The 15,492-nt window shown below is 42.6% G+C and overlaps 1 protein-coding gene across 2 annotated transcripts in view; it reads right to left on the reverse strand.

Moving 5' to 3' along the window:
* SLC9A7 (solute carrier family 9 member A7) overlaps window positions 1–15,492 on the reverse strand; it is a 111,418-nt gene that overhangs the window by 37,793 nt on the left and 58,133 nt on the right. For both annotated transcript variants that reach the window (XM_032474948.1, XM_032474947.1), the window contains exons 4-6: window positions 12,330–12,406; window positions 9,321–9,433; window positions 270–375 (exon numbers count right to left, since the gene is read on the reverse strand). In XM_032474948.1, the coding sequence (XP_032330839.1) occupies window positions 270–375; window positions 9,321–9,433; window positions 12,330–12,406 (296 nt within the window). The remainder of the gene's footprint in view (window positions 1–269; window positions 376–9,320; window positions 9,434–12,329; window positions 12,407–15,492) is intronic.

The raw sequence follows: 15,492 nt of genomic DNA on the forward strand, positions 1-15,492 counted from the left end.
ACCAACAAACATAGGTATCTACACTCTGCCGAGCGCTCTCCAAGGTATATTCATTTCACTGGATCTGCAGTCACCATGTTATGCTGGTTTCAGCTTTCAGATCGCGGCCGACTAGACAAAGCAACGTAACTTTCCAACAAAGTCAATCAACCTCATTCAGAAAAACACCCCATTCAAAATTCAACGCTTTTAAGATGGGTCTCTGATTTTCGCCCAGAGCATCCAGGAGGCCACAGGCTCTTTCCCCAGGCAGAGAGATTGTCACTTACGAGGACAGCACAATGGCAACAGCATCATTTAGGACGCTTTCTCCAAACAGAAGAGCGTAAAGGTCCACGTCTGCATGCAGTTCATTGAATATCGCCAGTACGGTCACTACAACAGGGGCCAAAAGCATAGAAATTAGTTGCAGTTTCTGACTTCAAGCCACTGATGACAAATTTATAGAAGCACTTCTTATCTTTGGCGGGACGAGGGGTTTGGGAGACACTCAGGGAGTCAAAAATGGGCTGTCCGTCTATGGCAGAAATGAAAACGGCCATCTTTCTCATCTGAACAAGGTGTAACATGATGTTCAATTCTGTTAACACTGTGCTTTCCACTGTAATCCCATCACACTTTGAAAATACCCCTATTACAGAACTTAAAAAGTAATCACAATTAATGTGACTTGACATCTCCTTGAAGACAGAAACTCTATTTTATTGATCACTGTGCCCCCAGATCCCAGCATAGAGTTGGGGCAGAGAGAAGGTTTCAATAAAGGTTTGTGAAATAACGGAAGCCCTTCACTTATGACAGACTATACATAATTACACTTCTCACAGTTTTCATATTTCATAGACATTTAAAAAATCAGCTATTCTCCAGACCAGTGGTCATACTTTGGGTCTCAACTCCTTTACACCTGTAAAAAATTTCAATGCCCTCCATAAAGCTTTGGTTTTATGGGCTACAGCTATCAATATTTACTGTATGGAATAAAACAAAAATGTAAAGATTTCTTCATTTAAAACTACTACTAAACCCATTATATGTTAACGTATTTTTAATGAGAAATAATTATATTTTCCAAAACAAACAAAAAAAATTAGTGAGAAGAGAACCATTGTTTTACATTTTCTCAAATCTCTTTACCATCTGAAGTAATAGAAGACAGATGGTTCTCAGATCTGTTTCTGCATTCGCTCAACAGAGAGTCAATATCGCATGTCATGTAGCCCCTGGAAAACGCCACTCCACTGTACACTTGCGAAAGAATGAAGGTGAAAAAGACCAATAGTGTATTACTATAGTGATTCAATCAGTCTTGACTCTCTGGACCCCCTGAAAGGGTTTTGGAGTTTCTCTACTTGGGTTCTACTGACATTTGGGGGCCAGATAACTCTTCGCCGTGGGGGCTGTCCTGCGCACTGTAAGATCAATAGCATCCTGGAAGCATCCCACATGATACCAGGAGCACTGCACACTCTCCCCTGCCAGGTTCTGACAACCACAGATGTCTCCAGACATTGCCAAATGTCTGCTGGGGAAGAAAAATCACCCCCAGTTAAGAACCATGCTCTAGCTGCATACATGCAGCCAGGGCTCTCTCTCAACGCTCACACCCAACTACCTTCTGCTTTGGTAGTTTCTGCCAAAAGGACTTGAAAAACTAAACTCACTTCCCCAGCTTCCTGTGCAGCAGGTGCCATGTCTTCCTGCCTGGAAGAGGGCAGAGACTGGACGCGGTGCCCTTAGTTGCCCTCTCTGTGGGGCAACTAAGGTGTGTCTGAAACCCAGGGGAAGGGCACGAGAAAGACCAAGTGCCTGGATGCCTCAGTGTACGCAGTGGGAGTGACGGCACCAGCTCGGGGCAGTCAGCCAAGATACACAGCTATCTGTTTAAGCTAGTATTAGCCAGATTTTTCTGTTATTTGCAGCCAAAGGCATTACTAACAGATACAATTAGAAAACAAAACCAAACAAATACTTAGCTTAGTAAGTTACTATAAGTCAGCCACTCTTGTAACCATCATCCAGTTCAAGAAATGGAACTTGGCCAGCTCCCCGCAGAAGCCACCCCCCACCATGTATTCCATCCCAATGTCAAGCCCCCTCCTTCACTCAAAAGGAACCAGTAACCTGATGTTATAGCAATCATTTCCTTGCATTTCCTTATAGTTTGATCACCCAATGTATACTCCTTGACACTATCATTTTGCTTTTATCCATTTAAAATTTTTTTCTAATGCTTTATACCTCTTTTACTCCATGGTTTACCCTTTCCATGCCTTTCTGTCAGCTCTCTTTTCATAGCACCCTATTATTTAGTCCTTTCATTTCTGAATTTTCCAATCCTGATGTAGACAGTTCTTTCATAACCTCTATCACTGACTTAACTTCCTTTAGCTTCTACTGTAGTTTAATGAAGTTTCTTCTGCTTTGGGACCCTCTTCTTCCACTATGACTCCATTATCTGTAACTTTATTATTCAGAGGCGTTATCCCCATTTTTTTCTTATATTTACGTGAAGTTCAACCTCAGTGCACTTCTGCTGTTCACATGAAGTGAAGTGGATAAGGGGGTAGACCCACAAGAGCTTGCCTGGTTTCATGGCTCTAGAGCTCCCTCTTCTGGTTTCCCATTAAAGTATTACAAATACGGCCTCTGGGTGTAGCCACCTCTCCAGTCCTCTCTGAGGTCTACTCCCTCTGGTCTCCACCACCAGCAGTATTCGAGCTTTCTTTCTCTTTTAATGCCCCGCCGATCAAGGTCTGTGGTCCTAGCAGGTCATTTTTAGGGAATGGCTCTGTCCTTGCAGAGAGATCTTCCGCAAGGGATTTCCTGAGAGTCCTGAAGGCCCAGGTCACTCCAGCAGCCTCACATCTCCTCCAATTTCCTTGCCCTCAGCCACAAATTGGAGCCTGTCAAACCCCCTCCCAGTATGAACTGTTGTTGCCTGATATGCCCATAAAATTCTTTACTCCCAGTGGGGACCCCTCCTTCTGAGTGTGAACACTGGTGGGAAGTGCCTGGGCTCCCCAACCATCTAAATGATCAGCAGCCCCTCCTCCCTGTGCTTCCTCCAGCACAGCTGCTGCTTGTACCCCCAAGTCTCACTGCTGCTAGTTGACTGAGCCCACCAGGTGATGCCTGGGCATTCAGGGGGATCCTCTGTCAGCTAGCTGAGTCTCTGTTTTCTCTTTTGCCATCCTGCTTTCTCTATTTATGTTAGGGATTAAGGGGGATTCCAAAACTACCCCCCATCACGCCTTCCTTTTCAAAAAGTTTAACTCATTTATTGAGAATAAACAAAGAATAATATGGTGTTGGAAAATGGCAACTGTATCATGAGGTTGCCCCAGATCATTATGAATCTAGGCAATAAAGTCACTCCTCCAAGCACTCAGATGCTAAGCAGGCATCAACAGGGGGCATCCCCAGCAGATGTACTTTCTAAAGGACAAACAGGTCATCTTTGTAACAAGCACAAGGTCAATCTCTTTCTTCCACCCTTAAAAACCGTTTATCAAGTTACATGACAGGAACAATCTTTGGGGATTAGGCTAAAAAAAAGTTCTTATTTTCTGTTATTTATTACATGAACGATATGTGCAGCTCCTTACATAAAACCCATGATGGTTGATTTTACTTGTCAAACTGACTGGGCCATGGGGTGCCCAGATATTGGATCGATCATTATTGTGGATGTGTCTGTGGGGTTCTGGATGAAATTCACATTAGAATCAGGAAACTGACTAAAGCAGCTGCCCCTCCCCGGTGAAGGGCCTCATCTAGTCTGTTGAAGGTTTCACTAGAACAAAAAGGTGGAGTAAGGAAGAATTCATTCACTTTCTCTGCCTGCCTGCCTGCCTTCGGAACTACAGCATTGGCTCTACTGGTTCTCAAGCCTTCGGACTGCAGATCTTGGGATTTCTTACCTTCCATAATTGTATGAGCCAACTCCTTATAATCAATCAATCAATCAATCAATCAATCTCTCTTTCCCTCCCCATCTCACCATGTATATACACACAGATATCTATGTCTCCCATTTGTTCTGTTTCTTTGAAGAACCCCAACTAACACGAAACCTTTACCCTAGTTTATCATTATACAACATAAGAACTGTTTTGTTTTGAACCCAATGTTGAAGAAAAATGAACAATGACGATAACAACTCTTAAGGTCTTACCACAAAGCAGGCGCTATGCTAAACATTTTACAATCTCGTTCAGTCCTCATAAAAGGCCTTAGGTGAGCAGTATGGCCACACCCCCAAGTTAGAGATGAGAAGTCAGGCCCTGTATAACGGGCTGCTTTCTGCTGCAGTATCACACTTCCCCAAATCTCAGTGGTTGAACCTAAGAGGAGTTTTATCTATTACTCATAGACTGTGTCCCCTGGGGTTGGCACCAGAGGCCTCTGTTCACATTCGTCACTCAGGGACTCAAGACTGGTGGAGGCTAGCCTCAATGAACAGAGAACAGGGCTGGCAGCCCAGGAGACCTGGTCCCAGGACTTTATCAGCAAGGGTGCTGGCAGGAAACAAAAAGCACCCTCAAACTGAGCAACATGAGAAGCATTTATAAATGGATTATTTACAGAAGTGTGCACAGAGGATGGGAAAGCTACAGGGGAGAAGGCAGTACTTGAGGCTGAAAACAGGGAGCTTTCATACTGTCCCTCGGCCCAAAGGGTCCAGGGAAGGAGTGATCACCAGAACCAGGTGCTGTGTGGTGAGGGTCGTCCAACAGGAGCTGCGACCTGTGATCAAGGGACACAGTCAGCCCACAGAGACCCTGCCCAGCTACCCTCCTTCCAGTCTCCTACTGGCATGCCCCTGTGTACAAATCCAATGGGAAAGTGGAAGGAAAAGAATCTTTGAAGTCTTGCACACAAGCAGTCTGCCATGCCCTTCCTGAGCAAGATGAGTGCTGATGAGCAGAAGATGATGGGGGCAGGGGGGCGGGGAGCGGATGGACAGGGGATGACAGACTGGGTGAGTGGCTTCTGAAGGCGGGGAGTAAACAGACTGCCCACCCCCCAGCTGGACCCCTGCAATCAGAGAGATCAGGGTCACAACAGCTGTTTCCAACTGAACATAGACTGGGAAATTACAATTAACTGACTGAAGACTGCCAGTACAGGTGTCAAAAAAGCAGTGGGAAAAATTAAAAGAACAGCCGAAAGAGGAAGCAGGCAAAATCAAGAACCTGAATTTGTTCATTCAGCTAACTTTTCCTGAGCACTTCATCTGTGCGCAGAAGAGTACTTAGCACTTGCGAACACTTGGTACTAAGCGGTGACTAATGTTTATGTACGAGACAGATCTGACTCAACAGCTGTGGGGCCAAGTAACTGGAACAGTCAAGGAAGAATCACTAGGCAGGTGGCGGGTCTGAACTCAGTCTCAAAGGCTAAGCAAAAGACTGACTGCCTGGGTGGTGCGACAGGAGAATTCCCTGTAACACAGATCACAGATTTTGAAAGGTGTGACTAGCCTGCGGGATTCGAGGGGTGTAAAAGTGACAGGATTACAACCAGAGGAATCGCTGCATGATGGTTCTTAGGCAGGAATCCCACTCCTTTTCCCGGGTAGCTGCTCAGAAATGTACTGCGGGCGGAAACATATCTTGTCTCCCGAATTGGGGATCCACTTAAGTAGCAGTCCACAAAGATGGCACGTGGCACCCATGACACATAGCCACGAAATGAAGAGGGTGCCTGGTCACAGAGCAGCCTGCACCACCCCACGCACATGGTGTCCCCTTCGACGGGAAGACCAAAGAGTGGAGCCAAGTACAGTGTCACCAGGGACAAGGACTCTTACTCTTCCATATCCATCAGTATCACCGCATGTCCTGATACCAGAGTTGGTGTCTGATGCACCCGGCACAAGAACTCAATGCAGCCTTCTGGTCCCCTCTAACCCTGCACTTAAGTTTTTTCTTTTATGGCCCAAGTTTCCAAACAACGGATTTTTTTTTTTTTTTTAGGAAAAGCTGGTTAAAAACACGTCTAATTTACAAAAACAAGTCTACATTTCAGAAAGATTTCCATGAAAAAGCAGTTCATGTTCTGATGTTTAAGGAGTGTAAAGTTTCCATTTTCTAGAACTTTCTTTTCTGTAAAACCCTTACTGTGCCGATCTGCACAGGCCAAATAAAAAAGGGGGTGTCACGGTAATGCCTTCCATTATCTTCTACCGCGGCACAGACACATTACAGTGAAGTGAACAGTTGCAAAGATAATCTGGAAAAATAAGCTTTTCTAGCCAATTAAATGAAGCAACACTAATAGCTCAGAGAACAGTATCAGTGATCGTTATGTTGCATGAACCTCCCTTGGCTTATGGATGGTACTAGTGACAAGTCAGAAATAAAGTTACAGAGGAGAACTGTTAGTAACGTATTTTCAGAGAGACTAACCACCTCTCTTAGACTTACGAAGAATCATTTCTCAACACACACACATTTGGAGGTATCACAGACATCATAATATTACAATAATAAAGCTATTTTTCCAAGTGCTCTTTACAAACATACCTAGGTTAAGTGATGACTTCTTCTTTATTTAAAAAAAAAAACACACAGGGAAAACAGAGAAATCTCTGCCTGAATCAGATGTGGAGAGGGACCGACATAATTAGCAGATGCTACACTCAGGGCTTTACGTGCGTTACCTGATGTAATCTTCACAAAAGCCCTAAGAAATAGGTACCGTTCTTCCTACTTTATAAATGAGGAAACGGCCACACAGGAGATACGTTGTGTCCCGGACCCCTAGTCAGTGACTGGTGGGGCTAGAACTCAAACTTCCACCTGCAACTCCACAGCCCACATTCTTTTCACAAACCAGGGTGCTCCAACCAGCTAAGTCTTCAATAGCAACTTACTGAGAGTGCATGTAAGAAAATATGGAGGCCCTGTTTGGGGAAAGCATCTTAGGAACTTGTTTGGAAAACTGGGGACTTTTGAAGAAAGTACGAACCACCCTGACTCCAGACTGCTGTTCTCATCTGCAGATCCTGGCCTTGAGCTGCAGCGCTTCCTGCCTCCAGCCAGCCCTGCGCGCTTCAACTGGCAAGAGCTAATTCTTTAATATTGATCCTGTTGCTACTTTTCTGAATTCAGTGGGGTTTGTATGCTGACAGACTCCTTGGTTTGTCTCCAGTCTGAAGGGAAGGGGAGATTCTCTCAGCAACCAAGGGCCTCTGTTCTGAACAGGTTTTTCCTCAAATTGCAGGGCTTGTCCCTATACTTGTGCTACTAAATGTACACAGGTATAGCCCACCAACTGGATTTATCCTAACCGTGGAATACATTGTGCAGCATTTAATACATTGAGCCTTTAAAGCTGTCTGTCCATTTAACTTTATTTCAAAAATCTGAACATAGGGCCAGCATATACTTGAGCTCAGTGTTCGATGGTGAGATTTGAATGTGAATAAAATAGTATATCCATGTTTAAAAAAAAAAGAAAAAGAAAATACGAGGATGGGGGGAGGGTGTAGCTCAGTGGTAGAGTGCATGCTTAGTATGCACAAAGTCCTGGGTTCAATCCCCAGTACCTCCATCATAAACAAACAAAAAAACAAACCTAATTACCCCTCCTCCCAAAATTCAAAAATAAAAATAAAATAGTCCAAATCACGGAAGCAGAGAGTGAAATGGTGGTTGCCAGGGGTTAGGGGGAGGATGAAACAGGAAGATATTGGTCAAAGGGTAATAAAAAGAAAAGGGAGAATTAAAAAAGAAAGAAAGAAAGAAAGAAAATACAAGGGTAAGAGAGGGCAATGGTTTTTGAAATATTGACGTTTTTCAGAGCCATCAACTGTCTAGAGCTGTGCCATCCAATGTGGTGGTCACTAGTCACAAGTAGCTATTGAAATTTAAACTATTTAACACAAAATGAAATTTAAAATTCAGTTCTTCAGTTGCACTACCCCACATTTCAAGTGCTCAAGAGCCACATGTGCCTACTGGCTACCATGAAGTCCTGGGCAGATTATGAGACATACCTAACATCACAGAAGGTCTACCGGGTAGCACTGCTCCACAGGACCCCCAAGAGGCACTGTGAAGTGAGGGAGCTGGGAATCTTATTATGTTAGAGATCATCACTGCCCAGAATTTTAGAGGACATCAGAGACATTGAAAAGACCTTTCCATCTGCACCACGAAGACAGGGAATCAGCCCTTTCTCCATAAATCCTTTCCCTACAATGCACTTGCAATAGCTGGCATTACAGAAAAGAAGAGCTGTAACTCTTTTATGTGAACTGATTTAATTACAGGTTCCAACTTGGAGAGGAGAGCTTTTTGGTTTGTTTGTTTTGGAGCTGCAGGGGAGGAAGGTTACATAATAATTCCACTTTTAAGAATTGGTTCAACTAACACTTGAAAAATACAAGGTAAGAGATTTACAAATAGGAACCACATCACAGTATGCAGGAACATGACACAAAAGGACTTTACAAATTAAATTACATCCACTGCAGGCGCTGGTGCATATTTCTACTTAGCAAAGGTATTATTTAAACCAAATGATATGTTTCCTGAAAGAAGGCAAAAGTGCAACACTGAGAAAAAAGACAGTCTAAGTGGAAAAAGTATGAGCAAATTAGACATTCTGAAATGCAAGACAGAAGGGTAATACAGGTGGAAGCAACTCAAGTGCTCGTTGGCAAATGGATAGATAAATAAAATGCGGGATATTCATACGATGGAATGTTATTCAGATTTAAAAGGAAGGAAATTCTGACACATGTTCCAAGATGGATGAATCTTGAGGACATTATAACGAAATAATGAAATAAGCCACACACAAAAAGAAAAACACTGTATGATTCCACTTCTACGTGATAGCTACAGTAGTCAAACTCATAGAGATAGAAAATAGCATGGTGGTTGACCGGGACTGAGGGGAGGGGAACATGAGATGCTGTTTAATGGGCATAGATTTTCAATTTTGGAAGATGAAAAAATTCTGGAGATTGATTGCACGACAATGTGAATATACTTAGTATTGCTGAACTATACATCTAAGAATGATTAAGATGGTAACTTTTATGTTATGTGTTTTTTACAATAATAATAATAATAATAATAATAATAATAATAATAATAATAATAATAATAATAATAAAAAAAGGGAAATGCAGGCCCTTCTTAGAAAAGCCATCTAAATCTGTTAGACCGCTTCCTGGTCTCTGTCTCCACCGTTCCATGTTGATACTGCAGTCTCCCTAATGTAACGCAAGTTAATGATTGCTCTGAACTTTTTAAGATTTAAATAGTGGAATATCATAACGTGAAGGCCAAATTTGCAAATACCTGGGTCAGTGGCAGAGATAATTGCTCCGAAAAAGAGACAATCCGTGTAGTAAAATTTATCCGAGAGCTGCCCCACGATCTTCATGAGCTTCACCACACCGTACATGAGATTTCTGTAAGAAGGAAAGATAAATTATGCCAGAAGGGAAAAAAAAGAAACTTGCTTGCAAATACGCAAGCAGCGGAATACTAGAATACCATCTCCAAGAGGGGTCTGTGAAAACATCGGGCAGCCGCGGTGGTTGGATGCTCACCAGGAGCATGTGCAAGTACGATTCTGGCACCAAGCAAGGGTTTGCAGTTAACGTCATCTTGCTGAAACACTGGAACATTCCATCTTTTAAAATTGTGCTTACTTACAAATATAAAGTATAGGCGTCAATTAGCAACAAAATTAGGGCATTTTAAGCAACTGGGTAATAGGGGAGAAGACAAAGAACCCTGCATAATGTATAATGAATTGTTACAAAATTCCCAGGATTCAAAGACAGTACATTTCAAGTCATGGAAATGAAGGGACAAGATGAAGCTGGAGAGGAAAAAAAAAAAAAAAAAAAAAGGATTGGCCACAAAGATCCAACTGGTCAACCTTCTCTGCCAAGAATGATTTCAAAGAAGGGAAAGGAGGCAAAACTCTCTGAACATCCCATTAAAATATCAGCATTACCCACTGGCCCATCTGGCTTCTCACTCTTTGCATGAGCCAGGCAGGCCAGCAGCAGTCCTTACGCCGTACAGAATGTGATACGGCCCAAGAAGGACCGCTAAGTTAAATATTTCATCTTGGCCAGAGCATATTTCCACAAGACAGCTGACAAACTGGGAAGAGTGAGAAGTGTTAAAAGGCCTAGTACGTGTTATTAAGGGTGTGTGGGTGGGTGGGTGTGGGTGTGTGTGTTGGCAGCAGCTGTAGGGATTAGGGGAATAAAAATAACCACAGAATGAAGAGAAATTAAGAAAAGAATCCCATTTACAACAGCACCAAAGAGAATAAAATCCTGAAGAATAAATTTCACCAAAATGTTAAATAAACAGCTGCAGAATAGACTCACTGGACCCTACGGCCAACCCCCAAGAATAAGATTCTTGATGGTGGTCAAGACCATGCGACTGCTCATCTTTATCCCCTGGGCGTCTAGAACAGTGGACTGACTAACCTAGGAGTTCAGGAACGATTTGCAGAATTAAATCCTTTTGAGAATAAACAGCTATGACTTAATGGCGACCTACTGTGTGCTGAGTACACTTAAACAGTTCTATTTCAAAGCACTAACTCTGTGATACAGATTTGATTTGCTCTTTGTTGCTTATCAAAGGCTTCTCTCATCTACCTTTTAAATATTCATTGAAACTAGACCTTCCTCTCCATTTCCTTTCATCATAAGCTTAGACCTGGGCAACAGACTTCTCCCTGGCAGCGTTCTCCCCATCTTGCCTCCCACCGCCGCCAGTACCAGTTGTCCAACTGGTCCCTCTTCCATGGCTCGTCTCTCTTAAAGGACAGAGTCCAAGCCCCTCCTCTTTTTGATGGCATCAAAGCCTCCTGCTTTCATCTCCATCTTTCTGGCTAATTTTTTTTTAACTAACTAAAGTCCATATTTCATTCTGATTCCCTCAGTTCCTACCTCACATCCCTTTTCTGTTCCAGGATCCACCCAGGATCCTGCGTTACATTTATTCATCTCCTCTTGGCTGTGACAGATTCTCCGACTCTGCTTGTTTTTGATGACCTTGGCAGTTGTGAGCAGGACTGCTTGGGTATTTTGAAGAATGTGGGACTTGTCTGATTTTTTTTTTTCCCTCATGATTAGACTGAGGTTTCTGGGAGGAAGACACGGAGGTAAAGTGCCGTTCGCATCACAAATGTTGAGGGTACGGAGGATCAACGTGATCTACCACATTTCTGGTGTTAATCCTGCTCACCTGGCTGAGGCAGTATTTGTCAGGTTTCTCCACAGTGAAGTGACTCTTCTTCCTTTCCATGCTGTCCTCTTTGGAAGGAAGTCACTATGCACCGCCCACAATCAAAAGGGGGGAAGGCTAAGTGTCATCTACTTGAAGGGGAATGGATCTGCATAAATTATTTGGGATTCTTCTGCACAGATTTGTCACTTCTCCGCCATTTATTCCTTCATCCAATCATTTACTTATATCATTATAGACTCAGAGATACTTGTTTTATACTTTGGGTGATAATCTAAAACAGTGTCATTATTTTTGTTGTCTCTGGCCATTAGGGGAGCTTTCGGGTTGGCTCTGTGTCCTTTTGACATGCTTCACATCCGTTTGTTTGTTTTCTGAGCACTTCCTTACTTCCTGGCACTACAAGATGCTCCATTGTTATCCAGCATATTTGTCGCCCTAGCCCTAGAACCAGCCGTTTCTACAAGGGGCCCTGGTTCTTTTCATCAAAGAATGATACTGGAAACCAAGATCTGAGAACTACGTGTCATTTTATTTCATGTCAATTAATCTTAATTTAAGTTTAAATAGCCACATGTTAATTTAAATTTAAATAGCCACATGTGGCTAATAGCTACCACACTGGACAATGTAGCTCTGGATCTTAATTATAATCCTCATAAACATCAAAATACTGGACCCTGGTAGTTGCCAGGGGTAGGGGGTGGGGAAAATGGGAAGATGCTGCTCAAAGGGTACCAACCTTCCATATAAGATTAATAAGTGTGGGGATCTAATGTACAATGTAGTGATTATAGCTAATGATAACTGTATCATATACTTGAATGTTCCTAACATGGTCTCACCACAAAAAAGAAATGGTAACCATGTGACAGGATGAAGGTGGTAGCTAACACTATGGCAGTAATCATTTTGCAATTTATAAATGTGTCAAATCAACACACTGTAAACCTTAAACTTACATGATGCTATGTGTCAATTCTATTTCAATAAAGCTGGGGGAAAATACTGGACTCTGTGGACCCACGTGGACCTCATCTCTTTGGAAAGTGTAGTGATTTGGTTCTATGGCAAAGAGCCACTTACCCAATAATGAAGCAGGAAACGGCAGTCCCCAAGAAGGCATAAGCCAGAATAGACCCAAGATTTCTGAAAAAGTGTCTCTAAATAAAACAAAGAAGCAGGAATCACACTGTGAATTTTGACAGGGAACATTAGAAACACTACAAGGCTCTAAAAAGGTCGAACTTCACTTATGCTTCCATTGTATCAAGTTAATAACTGAAGTTACCAGAATAATGCTATTTAGCCTTAGAACATCATGGTTTTAACATATTGTTTGTGTTACCGATCACTGACAAGCAAGCAAGGGCTTAGCAAATTCCAGAAAAAAACCTACTCTGGCTGATTATACTGAATTACATTAAGAGTGTGAGTGTGAGAGTGTGTGTGTGTGTGTGTTGCATGCATGCACAAATGTATGTATAAGTAGACAAATCATTCTCACAGATTTAATCCAAACCATTTTACCCTAGTGACTCAAATAGTCACTTCCAGTTTTGGTGGTACCTTAGAAGAACATTACAGATACAAGTTTGCAACTAATAAAGTAGGAAAGTGCTATCTAAGGAGCCTTCTGCTTAATTCAGCATCAGAAAACAGAGTGTCCTAACTATCTGCTCACGACATCTGAGGCGTCTCCTGATACTCATCTGATTTAATCTTTGGAGTGTAGGAAAGAGGGACAATAGAGAGAGATGTGGAGAAATGAGAAACGGGCAGCTCCATTTAAGACGGGCAAATTTATAAGTGTGTGCACACACACACGTATATACACAACATATAAATACATATACATGTTTATATACTTATACCAACAGAAGACCTAGCAATTATTCAGGAAAAGGTGGCAAAGCTGCAATCATCCCAATGCTTCTGCACATTCATTCATCGGTTACCATAAAAAACAACACACACACACACACAAGGATTCACTTCTCATAAATCATTGGGCCTGTGGATATTCTGATGGGGAAAATCTCTGTTCTGGGAACCCGAACCATGATTCTTACCTCTCAAGGCCTAAAGCTGTTCTCATTGGACAATCAGGACTATTTCAACAAAAACAAACAAAATCCCCCAAACGCCCTAATTAAAGAGGAGCTAGTGCTACCTAAAAATTGCACAAGGCAGGCGGGCCCCAGCCTGTGAGCTGAGCAACATCAGAGAAAGACAGGACCCAGGAAGAACTCAGCCTGCATCAAGCAGCCACCACGAAGTCTGACTGGACAAAGGGCTGTGGGTGGCCCCCGGCCTGCATTCCAGACGGAGGACCTAAGGCCTTGGCTTCAGCCTTCCCCAATGCCTGCTCCTCTCTGAGACTGTGAAGAAGGTGGCAAGAAATCCCTAGTGCCCCTAAACCACCTGCTCAGAAGCGAATCCTTCAAGAGATTTCCACACCGACCATCACAAATAAAGAAACTGCTTGGACATATTACGAACATATTATGTTTGCCTCCTAAAACCGTTGTCCCCGGTCTTTTTTTTTTAATGCTAATGCATTTATCTTCCGATGTTTTGAAAAAAATCGATTTCAAAAAAATCAACAACTGTGCGCCTCCTTGCCTTGAAAAGCTCCATCCAGTGCTTAAACCAGGGCAGGCTAGGAGCGGATCAAGGGCAAGACATGAGACCAATGAAACCCATGCCAAGTAGCCAGGAGCGAAACTGGAACCCTGGATGCGCTTGCCCTGGCCACTCAACTTTCTTCTGGGTAACCATTCCTGTGGTTGGTTTGAATATATTAAGTAAATTAATATTCATGATATATTAGCCAAAGCAAAATAATTAGAAACGTAAATCCACCACAAAAATGCATTCATGATCTATTCTCAAATCACACACACACATGCACATAAATTACCCATCCCCATTCCTATCTGCTGATATGAACTGGAGTTCTCCTGTACCTTGAAAAGGTAGAACATGCCGCTTACACGTGTATTTATTACACCTAATACTTAACTATATACTTCATAGCTTACAAAGTACTTTCACATATATATTAGCCCATCCAATTCTCACCAACAACCTCATCATGAAGGTGTTCTTTGGACCCTTTTATATGAGAGACATCTAAGGCTCAAAAGTGTGATGTGAGCTGCCCGAAATCACATGTCTGGCAAGCTGCAGCACAGGAACTGGAAAGCAGGTCTTCTGACCCCAGGGCACTGCATTCTCACTGCACAAGATACCCTTCTTGATTCCCACCACATCCCTTTAGGGAAGAAGGACAGGAGGTGTCTAGTGGAATCCTCCATCTTTTGTCCTTTTCCTATTTGGTCATAACAGTTCACAGTCATGTGTGGGTCACATGGCCATGACTGGTTCAGCCTCTCACTTACTTTTCCCTTCTCTTACAGAATGGCAAAAAGAGGCAAAAGGAGATGACACAGCCTGGCAAAAAGCCTTCAAGAATACAAGCCTAAATCATAGCAGGATGAGAAGGTTTGCTTTCAGTGAAAATCCACCGAGCAGCCCGATTCTTAGTTGTGCCATTCTAAGCCTTACATTCCTACTCCTTGGGAAACCCATCATCTCCCATGGGTGTGTGTGTGTGTGTGTGTGTGCGCGCGTGCATGTTTGCTTGGGGAAATTCACAAAACATGAAGGCTTCTATAGGTGAATTCGTTCCCTGCCAATGCCCTGGAAGCGAACTGTTAGTTGTCGCACAAAAATCAAAGCTAATTCCAATGGTACTTTTTTCAAGTTAGAAAAAGAAGGTCCAGTGGGGGAGGGTATAGCTGAGTGGCAGAGTGCCTGCCTACCATGCACAAGGTCCTGGGTTCAATTCCTAGTACCTCCATTAATTATTAATTAATTAAATAAAACCTAATTACCTCTCCCATATCCCCCCCCCAAATGTATACAGTGCTGTATGTCAATTATATCTCAATAAAACTGGAAGGAAAAAAATTTTTTTAAGAAATTCTTAAGAAAAGAAGACGACAAAGAAGGTCCATGTCTGAATGACAACTGCATGTACATAGGTCAAAGAGTGTGAGTATATCTGTTTACATCCCAGCAGGTAAATGGTGAAACATTTATTACACGTTCAGCTGGAAACAGATTTAATCAGAGATGGCAACCACAGAAGAACCAACTATTTTGGTGCCATATTAAAAACAAAAGAGACTAAACTAATAGCCAATAATAACCTTAAGGACTAGCATTTCAAAAACAACTTAAA

Source organism: Camelus ferus, chromosome X (genome assembly GCF_009834535.1).
Source record: "Camelus ferus isolate YT-003-E chromosome X, BCGSAC_Cfer_1.0, whole genome shotgun sequence".
Taxonomy (NCBI): Eukaryota; Metazoa; Chordata; class Mammalia; order Artiodactyla; family Camelidae; genus Camelus; species Camelus ferus.